The sequence below is a fragment of the Neodiprion fabricii genome, chromosome 4 (assembly GCF_021155785.1).
Source record: "Neodiprion fabricii isolate iyNeoFabr1 chromosome 4, iyNeoFabr1.1, whole genome shotgun sequence".
NCBI lineage: Eukaryota > Metazoa > Arthropoda > Insecta > Hymenoptera > Diprionidae > Neodiprion > Neodiprion fabricii.
Genome location: NC_060242.1, coordinates 27,385,085 through 27,401,800, shown reverse-complemented (window position 1 = coordinate 27,401,800; position 16,716 = coordinate 27,385,085). Strand labels below are relative to the sequence as shown.

General features: G+C 43.6%; 1 protein-coding gene across 3 annotated transcripts in view; it reads left to right on the top strand.

Annotated features, from left to right (window-relative positions):
• Positions 1–16,716, top strand: part of LOC124179768 (neurogenic locus protein delta) — an 81,349-nt gene that overhangs the window by 53,164 nt on the left and 11,469 nt on the right. For 2 of the 3 annotated variants that reach the window (XM_046564492.1, XM_046564490.1), the window contains exons 2-3: positions 3,864–4,166; positions 12,333–12,390. Coding sequence is in view for 2 of the 3 variants with exons in the window: in XM_046564490.1 (XP_046420446.1) it covers positions 3,864–4,166; positions 12,333–12,390 (361 nt within the window). In the remaining variant the exon portion in view is untranslated. Of the gene's footprint in view, positions 1–218; positions 603–3,863; positions 4,167–12,332; positions 12,391–16,716 lie in introns of those variants that run through there. The other variant, XM_046564491.1, reaches the window with a different exon arrangement.

Below are 16,716 nucleotides of genomic sequence, written 5' to 3'. Positions count from 1 at the left end.
TAGAATTGTCTAGTCTCTCCTTAGACGCTCAACCTTCCTAAGACCTCGTCTTCTTTTCTCAACGCCGCGTATCTCCGTCAAAGACTTTTTCACCCAAAATCACGTGGATTTTTATTCCATCCATTCGACGTCGAATTCCAGTCCCACTCTTCTCACCGTGATTTCGTTGTTTGTCACACCGATTAAAGAACGTACGGGAGAGTGGATGGAAATAGAATCGCCACTGCACCTCCACTATCCCCTTGAATTAATACTCGGCGCGAATTAGAATTGAAATCTCGTCGTCGTTCTCGAATCGCGGCTCCGTCAGTTTGACGTTTCCGTTCGCTCGTCTTCCTCCTCTTCTACACTTTCAAACCTCTTCTTCTCCACGTACTGCTCCTCCTTCTCCTCCTTCCTCTTCTTCTCGTCGCCGCCACCGTGAGGCGGCTGCATTTGAATCGCTTATGACGAAATACCGGGGGTATCCATAAATACGCGTGAGCCCATTGGAGCCGAGAATAGACGTCTGCGCCAAAAGTCAATCCGAATCGGCGTGCGTGGCTTGGAGCCCCGATCTATAAGAGCGTTTTAACCACCGCCGTCGTCACGTTTCGCACATGGTAAGCTCGAAGAGTAGCTTATTTTTCCAAACTTCATCTCGATACAAGCAGTATCGTCCGTATACAACTTGTAATACGTCTCATTTGAAAAGTCGATCGGGTTGCTTCGTTCGTTCTTCTCACCCCCGCGTCTCGAATGCCTCGTGCGACACGCGTGTGTGCTTATGAATAGTAGTAAAGTGCACTCTCTTAATAGGGCCGCAACCGTAAAAGAGGGGAAGCGATTTTCCAAGAACCGTAAGTTCCCCACCAGCTATCTCCGCCTCACGAAAAAGTCGCAAGATCACTCAATAAGTCCAGCATCTCATGCACGCGTGGATACATTGTTTACATCGGTTAGACTCCGATTTCGTTTTATCTTAGCCTCGAAAAATACTTGTGTGTCAATATTTTATTAACACATCCGTTTGTTTTTTTCTTTCTATACATAATTATTCAGGCAAACGTTTTACAGGAAAGATCGGGTGTCTAAATGGGAATAAGTTTGTTTATGTGGCAATAGAAATGACAGAACCATTACATTTACCTCTTGAGAGAGTTGTGCTTCAAAGATAAAGTTTGCTCGGGGAGTGGGGGACAGCAACCCACCGAGTACGAAAGCAGGGAAGCGGCCCTAATGAGAGAGTGTACTTTATATCAGCTATTCGGCGCAGGGTGCTTTACGCGAGGGCGTCACAAGGAACGTGTAACACATTCTTTCGGTTGGCGTGCCTCTGTGTTTGCATCGTCGACGCCGCTGCTGCACGTGCGCCTTTAATAGCGCGGCCAACTTACTCTCCGGCTCTCTTATGCCTAACGCTCTTCGCTACGCGTAACACTTCTTCTTTATTCCGTATTCCGTATGCTGGATTTCACATGTGTGTGTACAGCTTCGTTTCGGCTGCTGCTTAAAATCTTTAAGCACGACTTGCGGTTTGTTTTGTTGATAATTGTACGATTACATCTCACAATCAAACTTTTCCCACTTCCCCAGTTATTTTTTTTTTTATTTTCTCCTTCATCTAATTTGCCTCGCCGCACGTCACTTTTCTGACAACATTATGTTTATTTATATGTACCTTGCGCACTTGTTTACATACAAGGTAATTCACATCGGGTATTCGTTTACTATTCCAGATCTTCCGAACACGTTTACTCGCGCGATCGCGTGCGAAATTACTTGTAGGATATGTGTGAATTACTCTACCTCCTCCCCTCATTAGTATATAATCTATCATCGTTATGTCGCCGTGTGTTAAACGGTATTTATAAGTGCAGGACGTCGACGGAGAGAGATTTCGTCATTGCGCCGTACATCATCATCATCATCATCATCATCATCATTTATTACGTTTTAGATAGTATATAAGGAGTAACGCGATTCAATAACCGTGACAGTAGGTGTAACACATACCTATGTAAATAAATACATATGTACGCGAGAAGGAAGATTGATAAGGAGAAGACTATTCGAGGGGTTATAAAAAACTGTTTCCGTATGTATTCCCTTGTTGTAAGACCGTCGTATCTCGCGCTTCCAAGCTTACAATATCGTCTTGTATTACAGGTATGTACGTACAATATTGGGTGATCGCACGCTGCACGGCGTTCGTGCTTCTCGTATACAATGTTTCATATCGGGTTTGTGTTTGTTTATTCAGCCCGGGCCAAGGATCATTGACTGGCTTGCAGGCCGGGCGATTCGTGTGTAAAAAAAAATTGAAGAAAAAAAAAGAAGAAGTAGGAGTAGAATAAGGGCGTACAGGGACGTACATAGATTAAAAAGCAAAGAGTTGAAGAGAGCAAAGTAGTCGGACGAGCAGCCAAACAGCAGCCAGTCAACCAGCCAGCCAGCCAGGCAAGGGTCTGTAAAACTTGAGACGAATACACGTGTAGAATATGCCGTGTCGCGTCGCTATGCACTCTCAAAAATCGCGTCTGGTATTTAACAAAGTCTCTTGGGGTCTGCTGCTGCTGATGCTGCTGATGCAGCAGCGGTGGCTTCTGTTGCGCTTCTTTTCGGATCTCTCTCTCTCTCTCTCTCTCTCTTTCTCTCTCTCTCTCTCTTGCTTGCTTGCAGGGACGATAACGGCGGATATTACAGAGCTGCGGGCGAAAGAACGACGCGGCTTAGGAGAGAAAGAGAAAAAGGTAGAGGGGGAGTGAATGACGGCGATGATGATGACGATAGTAATATCGGGGATAAAGAAACACACTGCCGCCCGCGCGCCGTCGCGAGATCATTAATTCATTGCGTATGTAGGACCTGCGTATGAATTGTGGACCGCTGTTCGGACGGGCCTCGATTTATGAATGACTGACGATTTCACGCTCAACGACTCGTTGTCCGTTGTATTACATACGTGATAGCGATTCCCTCGTGCCAACTTGAGCTCTAACAGCCGATACCTTTGCCGTTTGCTTGTGTTCTCGGTGACGACCCGTCTCTCTGGTTCTTGTTCTAGTGTCGGTCAGGATGTTGGCTACGCGTCGAGAGGACTGTTACAAAAGTATAACAACACACACGCCGCGTTTCTTCGGGGATTTTCGATATATGTTACGGGGCCGACTCGGAGAGACCCCAAATCTCGTAATTGTGTATTATTCTTGTCTCGCCTGATATACTCGACACTGATGTCTGAGATTCGGCAGATTATCTTAATTCTCCCGGCATCCCGTATACACCAAGTTCTCCTCCTCCTCATCCTCATTCTCCTCATTCTTCTTCCAATCTTTGAGTAATGCTCACACTTTCCCACCTTCGCACACAATATTCCAACGTTTTTTCTTACCTATTTTGTACGCTATTTCTATCACTCTCGCGATTTTACCATCATCATTCTATTCGCGCTCGATTGATTATTATTATATCTGCAATTGTTATTTTCGCTTGTTTATACACCTCGTTAAACACTTCATTTTTTTTCTTTAGTTACCATAAAAACGGGACACCGAAAGTAATGTAAAAAAGTGTTCGCAGTCGTTGAAAGAATTTACAAATATTTAGCGGAAAATTTTTTTACTCGTAACTTTTGAATCACATGACGATCCGTTAGAATTTCTTATGTGAATTATATAACGAGCTATTCCTCTTTTTCCAAAAAAAAAAAAAAAATTGAAATTGTCATGCAAAACGATTTGATCGGGCATCCTTCGTGAAACCCATGGAAATTGTATAACCTTACAGGATTGCAGGAATGTCGTTTCTTTTCCTCTGTCGTGCTTCGCGATAGCTGAAATAATTGAAATCATTGATATTAACGGTGAACGTGTATATTTCAGGTGAGCGGTTCCGGAGTATTCGAGCTGAGGTTAAACTCGTTCATAAACGAGTACGGGAAGGACAGCTTGGGGAAATGTTGTTCCGGAAACACGTCGAAGACGGGGGAATGCTCGGGCCCTTGCAGGACGAGGTTCAGGGTGTGCCTGAAGCACTATCAGGCAAAGATCGACACGACGACGCCGTGCACCTTTGGCGACGTCGTTACGCCGGTGCTGGGCGACAACGTCGTGAACCTCAGTTCTACGGTCTCGTTGCCGAGTTTCTCCAACCCCATCAGATTCCCGTTCGACTTTACGTGGCCGGTAAGTCGATCGTTCGAATGCCTTACGTCACATCTTACAATCAGTTGGGAAAATGTGCGCGGTGGGAAAAATATCGCTTACAGAATAGTATCTAAATTTAACGTTTTGTTTCTTGTCTTTTTTTTTTGTTTTTTTTTTCTTTGTTTTTTTTCTCATACATTCTATCAAAACCGCGTGCATAAATCGAATGACAAAGATATATAGTCTTGCATTCGCATGAGAATTTATCAAGTATCGATGCATTTTATATGCGCATAAACACAATCGCAACGTTTTCAAAGAAAACAAATTTACCTGATACAATTGTGCTTCGAGCAGGTTCTCGTTTTATCTTCCTCTTCAGCTGTTTTTTGTTTAGTCTCGTAGCGGAGTTATAAACAGAAAAATGATGTAATTTTGGATGGTAAAATTTAGAATTACAGTCGTAATGTCGCGGATATATACAGGCGTATGTCTGTATATACCTATGCATGCGAACACGCGTGACGCATACATCAATTTTCTTACGTGCCGTCGAGCATTGAGCGTGTTTCAAACGAAAAAACAACGAAATAAATTAAATATCCACGAAAAAGTTTAAAATATAAATGTATAGACTAGCGATGTTTATTTTTCTTCTTCTTTCTTTATTTCTTTTCAAAGTTTCAAGAGATTCCGCGTATCGGTATGTTGTAAGTATAGCGTATACCCGTTAATATCCGTTAACATATATATATGTATTTGTTGTATACATACTGTACGTAGGTATACATTTAAGCCTCTTAACTATTACCGTTGACCGATAATTGACGTCTCGCAGATTTTAATAAATAAACCACGTCAATTAAAAACCGCGCGCGTCTGTTGCAACGAATCATATATTGCAAGTATTATACATAGCTCACTCAATATCTCGTTTTCTCCGTCTGTCTGTCTCTCTCGCGAGAGAGTGATTTATCGGCGTTACGAGAGTTTTTCGACGTGCGCATTCAGCAAAATCGTATAATGAATAAATGAATGAATAAATGTATAAATAAATAAATACATATACATCGACAGGAACGCGTATACGCGTGTAATAAAATCACTCGCTTTCCTTACTATTCCTAAACTTGTGAATGCTGTGAAACTGTTTAAAAAATTAAAAATCTACGCGACGGATGAATAAAGTTTACAAATTTGTAAGTGCAGTTGGATTGCAAATAGGCTTGGTCAAAAAACAAAGAACGAATCGTTCGGTAGCTCTCTCGTCTTTCCACCGCGTCTGATGTTAGACTAACTGACAGATGGTGCGCGCGCGAGAAGAGGAAAAGAGGAAAAGAGGAGAGGATCGCAAGAGCAAGCCGTGTACGTTATGTATTGTGTACCGTGCATAGTCGCAAAGCACTTGTCTCCCTCCCGCCATGCCATGCCATGCCATGCGATGCACTGCACTGCACTGCACTGCACTGCACATTGCGTATCCTATCGTGCAACAACACCGTCCTTCTGTGCTCCATCGCTGCTGGTGCTGCTGTTGCTGCTGCCTGTAATGCTCTCCTGCAGCAACAAGAGGAGAGCCCCCGGTGGCAGATGGCTTGGTGGGCAGAGGCGCTTTTGTCAGGCCCCCGAGGCCCTTCTCTTCTTCTCTCTTTCTCTCTTTCTCTCTTTCTCTTTTGCTCGGCGAGCTCGCGAGTTAAATTTACCAACCCATATGGCACCCTTGTCGTTCCTCGGCACCTATACGTACATATTTATATATATTATGCGCGTGACGCACTTAGTCCATCGCTTCGGTTCGATCAACTACATCGAGCTTTCGCCAATGTTAACGTTTAACTTGCCGCAGGCTTGATTATCGATAACTGTATGAGGTAGGGTAGAAAACCGCGAGGGAAGATGTTCGAGATATTTTTGGGACGTGTATAATAAGCATGCCTCGTTGTCAATAATATTTGATTGCAATATTTTGTTGAATTTGATATAAATGCATTTCTTTGGAGACAAAATACAAATTGTTTTAATCGATTTAAGGATTGAGACGGTGAAAGTTTTTGTATGATCTCGTCTAATTGCAAAGCTTTTCACAGTGCACTTGCGCCTTTATAATGTCATGGTGCGTGTATCGCGCGAGGCTCGAGTCGCGAGTTGATTTCCGTTGTAACGTAAACCAATTAGACTAGCTTTTTGCCACACATGCACGGATTATGATTACGGATCTGTTTCTCCCTCTCTCTCTCTTTCTCTCTCTTTTGCTCGCTGTAGCTTAATTGGCGACGTACCACGTGCGGTATGAATTAATTGGAACGGTATATTATACTAATTATATACCCCATGCAGTAACATCATCGCCTCGTCTTTCGCATGTTATATCGTACACTTTTATGTAGTTATACGAATAATAAAAAAATACAGTATACGAATGAATGAAGAAATATCTTGCATTCTCCCTGTATCGATGAGGTAAAAAAGAAGAAAAAAATTGTGAAAGAATTGAAAAAATTTCATGCAGTTATCTTCCGTAGAAACAAATACGTTATACCTGCCTTATAAATAAAAGCAAACGGTATATTTTTTCGTTTAAAAACTACAGTGAAAATTGCACGTTGCGTTTCATCATTTAATCAAGGTTTCCCGGCGTGTCTGCAGACACCACCTTTAACCTGAAATATATACCTGAAATCGCTGATCGAGGCGGTGTTTCTCTTACAGCTGCTCTCGAGTCGTAAATCCCTGAGCTTCCCTCAGCATTGAGGGATCGAGGAAGCTTACCGATATTGTACATAGCTCTTTGTGTTTTTTTTTTTTTTTTTTGCCGACGAATATGATGCTCCTCTTGCAGGTTAATTCTTCTCTTCTTTTTTTTCTTCCTCCTCCTCCTTCTCCTCCTCTTTTGCTTTTTCTGTTTCTTCTGCTTCTTCCGCAGAGGTAGGCACGATCGCGTGCCGCTGTCATATCTCGTATCATATACCTTATACTTACATATTGCGATGCGATACATAGCGTGGTGGACGGGATTATTCGAGGCTACTATAAACCCTGTACATACATACATGCGTACATACATACATACATACATACATCCTCATTACATAGAGACACGCGGCGAACGAAGCCCAGAGAGAGAGAGAGAGAAAATGAGTGAGGGGGTGGGGGCGGGAGAGGGAGGGGGAGGGAAGGACGCCGGGACAACCTGGTCCCACGCCCGACGGCTGCGTGATTCGCGTCTCAAACGCGAGTTTGAGGAACAGATGAATGGCCGGCCGGTCCGCGAAACGCTTAGCATAAATTACACGCGATCCTATACCCTCTATGTGTATATATGTATATGTATACATATATATATGACGTCTATAATGTGTAGTGCAGCGCATACGTAGGTACGTTGTTTTATACCTATATACATACTTGTAACGTTGTAACGCAACATGTCGAATGCAACGCGCCTCTGCTTCCTCGCCTCCTACTTTTACCTTTGGTTTTTTTTTAACGTGCGCGAATATGCGCGATGCGTTGACATTTTTTCACCAAACCTGAGGATTTCGGTGCTTTCGGAATTCTTGTGAATGGATATACCTTGAATGCCTAACGATGCGTACTTTTCTTCTTTTTTTCTCTCCCTCTATCTCTCTGTTCCTTTTATTTTTTGTTTGCGTTTTTCTTTTTTTTTCTTTCTTTTTTTTTTTTTTTTGTTGTGTTCGCGAAAATTCCTTCCTCGCATTCTTCTTTTGTACTTTATACCCTCCTTGCCGAACGACTACGCGACTCTTCCATTCAATTCCTTTACAAAAGAGACGGTTTGTTGGCTGGGAATTTAGGCAGGAACGGAGGAGAGAAAGATTGAGGGAAAGAAATACACAATCGGGGTTGTTAGAATTGTGACAAAGTCTTTGGAAAAACTGCAGGAATGATTCTGCAAAAATAAAAGGAAAAAAAAAAACGTCATCCTGAATATATGTAGGTATATTTTGCAAATGTTGCCGCTGCTGCGTAGCAAAAAAGCAGGAAAAGTCACGCGCTAAAGCGGTGAAGAAAAAAGAAACGCACGCATGTGTCTCAAAAGTTGACATGACTTTAAACGATGCGCGCGTATCTTTCTCGGTAATATGCGTTCGCATATGTAAATTAAATGTTAAGATTTAACACGCGGTCGCGACAGTGCTTGCTACATGATGCGGAAAAAGGAAGAGGAAAGGGCGGAGGGGGAGGGCAGAGTAAGGAACACAACAGTAGCGCTTAACATCCTTCGACAGATTATGTACAGTGCATTATATGTATATTATGCGTGTATAGACGTATATTATACGTATATATGTACGCATACCCATACAGATTATTCACACATAATATATACCGCATGCATACGTGCAGGAAAGGCCTAAAAATAGGTCGTCAAGTTTAGAATGAAACCCGGATGACGTAACGACTGAATGAATGGTAATACATTTGTGTCTCGGGGCGCGACACGTGGTCGTCGATCCCCCTCCCACTTCCCCTTCCCCCTTACTATTCCCCTTCCACTTCACCTCCGGTCATCTGACAGGTATCAGCTGATACCTGCGATCCCTGCCACGCACCGTCGCTTCTTGTACCGCTGATCCTTCCGCGTCTCTTCTCAATTCTGTGTGTATCAAGTTCGGTTGATATTTTTTCGATTAATGGGGATTTGGACTTTTTTCTTCATTTAATGTATACTTACAAACTTTTTTCAATATATATATATATATTCATTATATGTACAACGATCGGTTTGAAAAGAGAGTGGGATGAGAATTTAGATTTTTTACGATCCGCGCAGTTTGTCAAGTACGGAAGTATAATTACGTATAGATATATATGTATATATATATTATCGCAATAACGTAATTTACGTTTAAAGTATCAATTGTATACTCGGAAATTGGAGAAAGAAATAAAGGTAGATAGATAAATAAATACATAGATAGGTTTCATTTTTATTTTTCGTGGCAATATTGAACAAACAGGTGTGATAGAGAACGGTATTAGAAAGAGAGGGAAAGAGAGGGGTAGATATTATACAAACACGACCTACAATAGGGTTTAGTTGGCAGATAGGAATCGGATTGTGAAAGTAATACAGAATTCGTTACTTTTTTCTGAAGCTGAGCCATACGTACATGTGATAAATACGTTAAAGATGTACGTACGAAATACTTTGTACACGTGTATTACAATTTAAACATATATACCATACATATATAGGTGAACTCGAAAGAAAGAGAAAGAAAAAGACTCGCTCTCTCTACCTGGATCCTCTTTCTTCCTCCGTATAACCCCAGGTATCTCGATCCCCTTCTTCTTTTCCTCTTCGCGACGTCGAGTCGCAGACAGACGGAGGACCAACTTCTTTCCGCACGCACACTTGGGGAGGTAAGATTTAATACACGCGCGTCAGAATCGTCCGGGGGGGCTCCGAGAGCTTGTGTGCTATCGCCGCGTTTGAGAGAGCGTGCCAGAGAAAAGGAGGGAGAAAGAGAAAGAAAGAGAGAGAGAGAGAGAGAGAGTGAGACGGAAAAGGGAAGAGAGCCAGAGAGCCAGAGAACTCAGCGCCGCTGCGGAGGCTTCGGCTTAAAAGAACGGATCGGGGAACGGGAGAGAGAGGAGGAGGTATGCTGCGCAGCCGTGGGAACCGACTCCCGGCTCCCGACCGATTCCTCCCTCCCTCTCACTCTCTCTCTCTCACTCTCCCTCTCTCCATCTCCTCTGCGCGATTCTGTGCTTCCTCATCTTCTTCTTCTTCGCCTACTGTGCTTCTCTCTTTTTTACCTCTCTCGTTTTACGTATCGTTTTAATGTACCCGTCTCTCTCTCTCTCTCTCTCTCTCTCTCCCCCACTCTCTCTTTCCTAATTTCTCGCGTAATCTCTTTCCTCCGATTCTAAACCGCGCGGCGGCATTCTCTCAAAAACAAAACCGGCACTCCACTCCACTTCGTATTCACGCGACGATCGCGATATTCCGCGAACAATTTTCGGTGTAATTCTCTTCTGTTTTTATAATTCACTTATCAATATCAAATTTGTACACACGCGCGCATGCATACGTACAATCCTCGTGTAATACGTAACTACACATATACATATTCTATCATATTATATTGTATTATATTATATTATATCATATAATATTCGGTGGACTTGTCGGCTTAATTCGCGTACCTCTGATCCTTGGTATGCGCTCGCGCGCATGCATACAACATATACATATTACACATACCTATACCCGTGCCATAAAGTATCGCGGTGGTTCCTGAACACTGCACGTAGAATATATATATGCAGCGCACGGGTAGCGGAGTACGTATTTTGCCGGCCGTTTCATTTGTCTCCTGATAAATTATACCCTACGGTATATCTCGCGGAATTTAAACCCAGGACTTTTTACACACGTACAAGCTGATCGTTTCGATTAGTTAGTTGCGTATTATAGCCGATGTCAGTCAGTCTGCGTCCAGGATATATATCCCCTGAACTTCTCTGCTGATTTGTTAGTTTTTTTTAATTTATTTTGTTTGTTTTTTTTTTTTATATATATCATTCAGCCCCTCCTCTCCCCCGCCCGCAGGTGGCTGTAACTATAAACGCCGATCATCGTCACGTGTCGTCTCTCCGAATGTGTAACGCTTAACGCAACGCGGTGAATGCACACACTTGTAATACACGAATGCTCGACTGCTCTTGACCGCTGTGAGAGAACAACGCGGGGTTAGGATGTGGCGGGGAGGTGGGGGAAGGGGGAAGGGGGAGAAGGTGCCGGAGCCGCGGGGTCGGGACGCGAGACAGATCTATCTAAAAATATACACATCAGCTAGTTACGTGTCCTGCATCGGCTAGGCTGGACCTAGTAGACCGGCCGACTACCTGTTCGCCTCTCGACCTGCTCATGCACGAATCACCTGTTCCAGTCTCTCCTCTTACCTCACCTCACCTCACCTCACCTTCACCTCGTCTAGCATCTTTTCTCGTTTCTTCTACTCCCGACACCCGAGCAGTATTTTTATTTTTATTTTTATTTTTTTCTTCCTTTCTCTTCACGGATAATTGTACGACGATTTGGGAGTTTGAACGAACCGCGAACTCGACTCCCCCCTTTTCCGCGAATAAATTAATTTATGTACGGAAATATCGTTTGTTCGTTTCGCAATAAAATTCGTTATACCCCGCTCAATATACTACTTTAAAGCTCAAATTATAAGACGGATTAATTGCAGTTACCGCTAAGCTGTAACAGGGAATGAATTTTTGACGATTATCCGCGGGATGATCATTGGCTTGCAGGAGATATGTTTGTACACAATACGGTTTGCGTGTTGAAACTGCATGTCGTGCGAATATTTTTTTAGTCCGTTGTAATTTAGCAATTTCGTTGATGGGGATATACGCGTGTAAATGGTTGATTATATGCGGTTTGCTTGGCGCGGTTTTTGTAAAATTTACGTTGCTCTACGTGCTTGTTGGGCTGCTTTTTTTTTCTTCTCTTCTGCGGGGTGGGGGGTGGAGGTGTTCTATTCAATTTAGACAAGTTTGTATGTACGCCGCCCGTTCTTTCTCTCTCGCGGCAAGAAAAAAGCAAGAATACTCAGCGTCTGAAATCCCTCAAAGACTTATAAACTGATTTATAACGATTGTTTGGACCGGCCGCCCCCGTTTTCGCTCGCGGCTCTTCGCCGGTTGTTTGCACCTCCCACTCGAGGAACCCCTTGTATAATACTTGAGGCAAATCGGCCCTGCCCCAGGCTCGCTCGGCAGCTACCCCGGGGGTTGACGTGTGTCTCGTTACGTCGACCAGGTGCACGTCCTGCTACTATGTGCTTATTTATAGTATATATACAGTCCTTGCCGTATATTACATGCCTGTGCATAGTATGCACAATGTACATACCTACACGTCGGCTAGAAACGGTTCGTTTTGTCGTTAATTACAAACGGCACGCTTGGACGTTTGCCTCAAAGGGGTATCGTGCACATCTCTGTACATATGTAGGTATGTACCTATCGTGCAGCTGCTGTCACCAAGGCGCGAATAACGTTTACCTTTACGCGTATATCACGTGTAATAAGTTTTGTTGGTTGAAAAATTATGCCGCTTTTTTTTTTATTTTTTTTTTTTTATTTATGTTTTTTTTTCAACCTTTGATCATGTAACAAAATGAATGTTTAATCTTTATGCTTCTTTCTTTTGATTTCCAGGGCACCTTCTCGCTAATAGTGGAGGCATACCATGACACGGACAATTCCACGCATCCTGGTAAGTTTATCATCGTTACATCGCGACGAAACTTTCACTACTTTAATTACCTGTAATGCATAATTGTAAGGAAGGAACCGAAAGAAGCCGGGCAGATTGAAAAAAACAAGCACGATCGTAAACGACCAGTGCCTTTTTCTCACATGTTCCAACAATCTCTTTATACCTCTTTGACTGTATCTTCTGATTTTTAACCGTCTCTCCGCCTTTGGTGTAATTAACGTTCTACCAATTTTTGACCTCATTACTCGCCGATGGAGGTTAAAAAAATTTGGGCCTCGAGCTTGAGGCTTACAGCTATAGCTGACGGCACGAAAGGGGTACGGAAGAGACTTGCGGCGCGGGTTTAAAAACGAGGAACGCGAACCCGCACGGCATGTGTGGGCCAGCTGGCCCCGTGGCTATGGCTATGGCCATGGCTATGGCCATGCGCAGTGGCGAGTGTAGAGGAGCGAGGCGCGCGCGCCGCGGACAGACGCTCGAGCTAGCACACCGTCCCCGGGTTCGACAGCCAAGACGCAACTTCCGGTCGGCGCTGGATGGTGTGCCCGACATTCGCCAGACGCCGCGAACCCCGAACCCCGACCCTGCAGGTCGAAACCCAAAAAAACATCCAGAAATTGAAAGAGAACGCTCAGAGGCTTCGTACTGATAAAAATCACGCGGTCGAAAATCTTTTCGCGAATCAATCTGTGTGAGCAGACGCTTGATTAATCCTCGGACAAAAATCCTAAAATGATCTAATTGTAAGTATCTTAAGGAGGGCTCGTTGCATCCCGATGCGGTTTATTTGTAAAGCAGAGTTTTGACTAGCATAAGTTAGTAGATTATATTATATCGTCATCCTTATCGAAATTTCGGTTTTGACAAAGTTTCTTGTAATCAAGTTTAACCGCTGCACTCATTTTTAACTCGAAACAATGTTTCTCTACGATTTTTACACAGTATAACTTCGAAACTGTTCACAAGATTTCGATGAATGATATCTGATACACAAATTTAAAATATAAATTAAATATCGTAATTTGTCCCATTTTAGCACGTACTTAATTTATAATTTCAAGTATATACGAACGGTTTCGAATTAATATTTCTTGTTGAAAAATTGTCGAAAAACTTTGTTTCCAGTGGAACGAGAAATATTTTAAACGATATGGATGATACAAAAAATGTCAAAGTTCGAGTTAAAAATGAAACAACTCACGTATAACTTCGGACTTCTGCCACACGCCGTTTTCACCGTTTTCACCGTTTTCACCCGTTTTAACAACGCTGCGCGACGATCTTCGCGTTATACCTACACGACAGTTTACGGTCGGTCTCGTCGAAAGGGTGCCTAGTGTTTCCTTCCTGTGTAACCGTATAGCGAGTTCCATGTATATATCCCGGTATCCCCGGGGAACGCTGCTGCGGCAGAGTGTCATAGAGACGAGAGTGTGTGCGTCGGGGGAAGGGGGTTAACTCGGAGGTACGTTTGCTCTTGTAGTGGCGAAACCCGACACCGAACCACAGTGGATACATCCTATACGGTTCGGAACAGGGTTCACGGTTTTATACAGCTCGAAGCGGCCGGGGAGGAAGTAAGGAAGGCTTTGGCCGTACGTATATCTGCGGTACCGGCGATGGCCAAGGGCACGGAGGAACGATATGGGGAAAGGGGCCCGAGGAGACGGACCCTCTTCCGTCGATCGCCCCACGTCAACGGCTTCCTCGTTCGTGTTTGTCGAACCATTAACTTTACCCCCGGGTGCGAACGGACGGTCAATCACTGCCTGTAAGCTTTACTCCCTGAGGATACTTTGACGCTTCGCGTTGCGCTCTTTATGACACGTTATACGCGACACCTGTAACAACAAGCTGCTGACTCTACTTAACGGTCTTTAGGTATAGGTAGGATGTTTAATTAAATGAGGATATTGTTGTACGTATCGTGCGAGTACAATCTGAACTTTGTATCATTGCACTCGGTGGGTGTGACCTCGAGTTTTCCGACTCGCGAATGTAGAATTTATGAAATTACCGAGCTGCAATTATAATCAAGAAGTATAATACACGCGTATTATAACCCCCGCGTAGGTATAGAATGACAGGAAACCGATGGGTGGGAGTTTTAAGAGCGTTGAAATCGTATAATGCAAAGTCAATGCGATCTTTCATTATGATCGGATGATAACGCGGGAGATTTACTACAACGTTATTAATTTTATTTGAAAATATTCAGCTAATTGATTCAACGAGAAGTGTGTTGTATGAATGATACGACCTATGAACGTGTATAGATCTACGTTCAAGCGCGGGTCCAATTAACCGCAGGCGGAAATACAGACATCAGCAGCGTGTGTATATACCTTTGGAAAACGTTAACCACCTTAATTAATTAATTGTCTGGGCAGGGAACCATCGCCGCGTGGTATTATATATAAAACCCACCTGGAATAAGTATCAGTGAAACAGGGAGTACTTGAGGTGTGTACCTACCCCTCTGCTCTCTTCTACAATCTTTCTATCTTTATCTCTGCTGCACAGCGTTTTATATATATATATATATATATGTGTGTGTGTGCGTGTATGCACGTATGTATGTACGTACCGCGTCTGACGGGCGAAATAAATCTGTAAAGGTAACGCATGGCGGCGTACATCCGCTCTTTCACCGGTCTCTTAATTACTGAATGAAGAGAGGTGGTGGTGTGGTTGAAATACCCGGAAACGTGTCGGGTCAAAGGGGGATTCTTTTTACATACATATGTATATATACACACGTAGATCTTTCTTCTTACTTTTATTATACTATCTTCTTTCATTTATTTTTCCTTCACCTCTATCCTCTAGTCTTTATACATCGTCGTATATTTAGGGTTATATAGGTAACCCGTTGACGCCACGATCGACAAGAAATCATGCTTAAGATGATGTGTACGGATGTATATGCATATGTACACACATACGGCATGCGCGCGTCATGACAAGCAGCTACACCTGTGCCACGCCAGAGAATTCCGTTAGCTTTTGGTTTCGGATGATAATTAACCCGCTCGATCACATCTGTACGGGTGTGTGTATGTGTGTGTGTGTATGTATAGTAGGTTACGGGAGGGCGATGAGATTCGTTAACGAGACCCGAAGCAGCGGAGAAGTGCGTTCGATTCGATAGCGGTTGAAATTTACTGCTCGCATAACTTGTGCACTTCCTGATTCGATATGCAGGTTAAATCTTTGCCAAATTAATAACATCCTACGGTATTGTCGCGAAATATACCACGATGATGATATACACCAGGTGTGCACGATACGTTGCTATTATAATTACGATGCACGCGCCTTTTTACTCAGGATCTTTATACGTATGCAGAGAGCATTGCACAAGACGGCTTTAACCCTTGCGCTCGTGTTACGCCGGACGCACAATTGTATTATACTGTATGCACGTTGGCGTTTCAAGCGAGTGAATAAGTGAGAGAGAGAGAGAGAGAGAGAGAGAGATGAAGAAAGAGGGAAGTAAGAAGAGAAACGCACGAATGTGCAGGAAAAACTGACATGGGGAACAGTGATAGCGTGGCTGGCTTGCCGACTGGTGGGTCGTTCGTTCGGCCCAAAGACGCACCTGCCTCTCTGCTCGACCCGTAATAATAACAATAACAATAATTGGTCGACGGCTGGCCAGTCAGACCCCTTCTTCTCCTCTCTCGCTCTTTCTCTCTTTAACTCTCTCCCTCTCTCCCTCTCTCGTAGCCTCCCTGATCGTCTCAGTGGCTCCTGCTGCCGCTGCCGCTGCTGATACAGGTTCAGAGGCTGCGGTGCCATGCCTGGTGAAATTATAACACAATGCACAGCAACGGTTTAATAGTATACGTCTACACGGATAACCGCAAACTTACTACCTTATACCTATTCTGGATAGTCAGAGTCGGGCCATTACGGCCTCTGGTAGCATTATCTCTCTCTCTCTCTCTCTCTCTCCTTCTCTCGCTTTTTCTCGCAACATTATATCAGCCTAATGTGCATCCGTTACGCGTCTCAGCTTCTTTGAGACTTCAAGTCTTATTCATCGTGCGATACGATTAGAGTCGTTTTTTTTTTTATCGCAAACCGCGGAAGAATTTGTTAAAAAAATTTTAACGGTATGATAGAACAAAATTCAGGGTAGTGTCGTACTGATTCCTTGTACCGCGATCATGCACCTATTATGTCGTCAAGTGCCATATCTGTTCCGGACAAACGAGATCTGTGTAATCGCGAATTTGGGGCAAAGTAACCGGTAATGATCAAAGACACCGTAGAGAGTGAGGATATTGAAACGGCAATTGAGTGAGCGGTGGTGTTTCA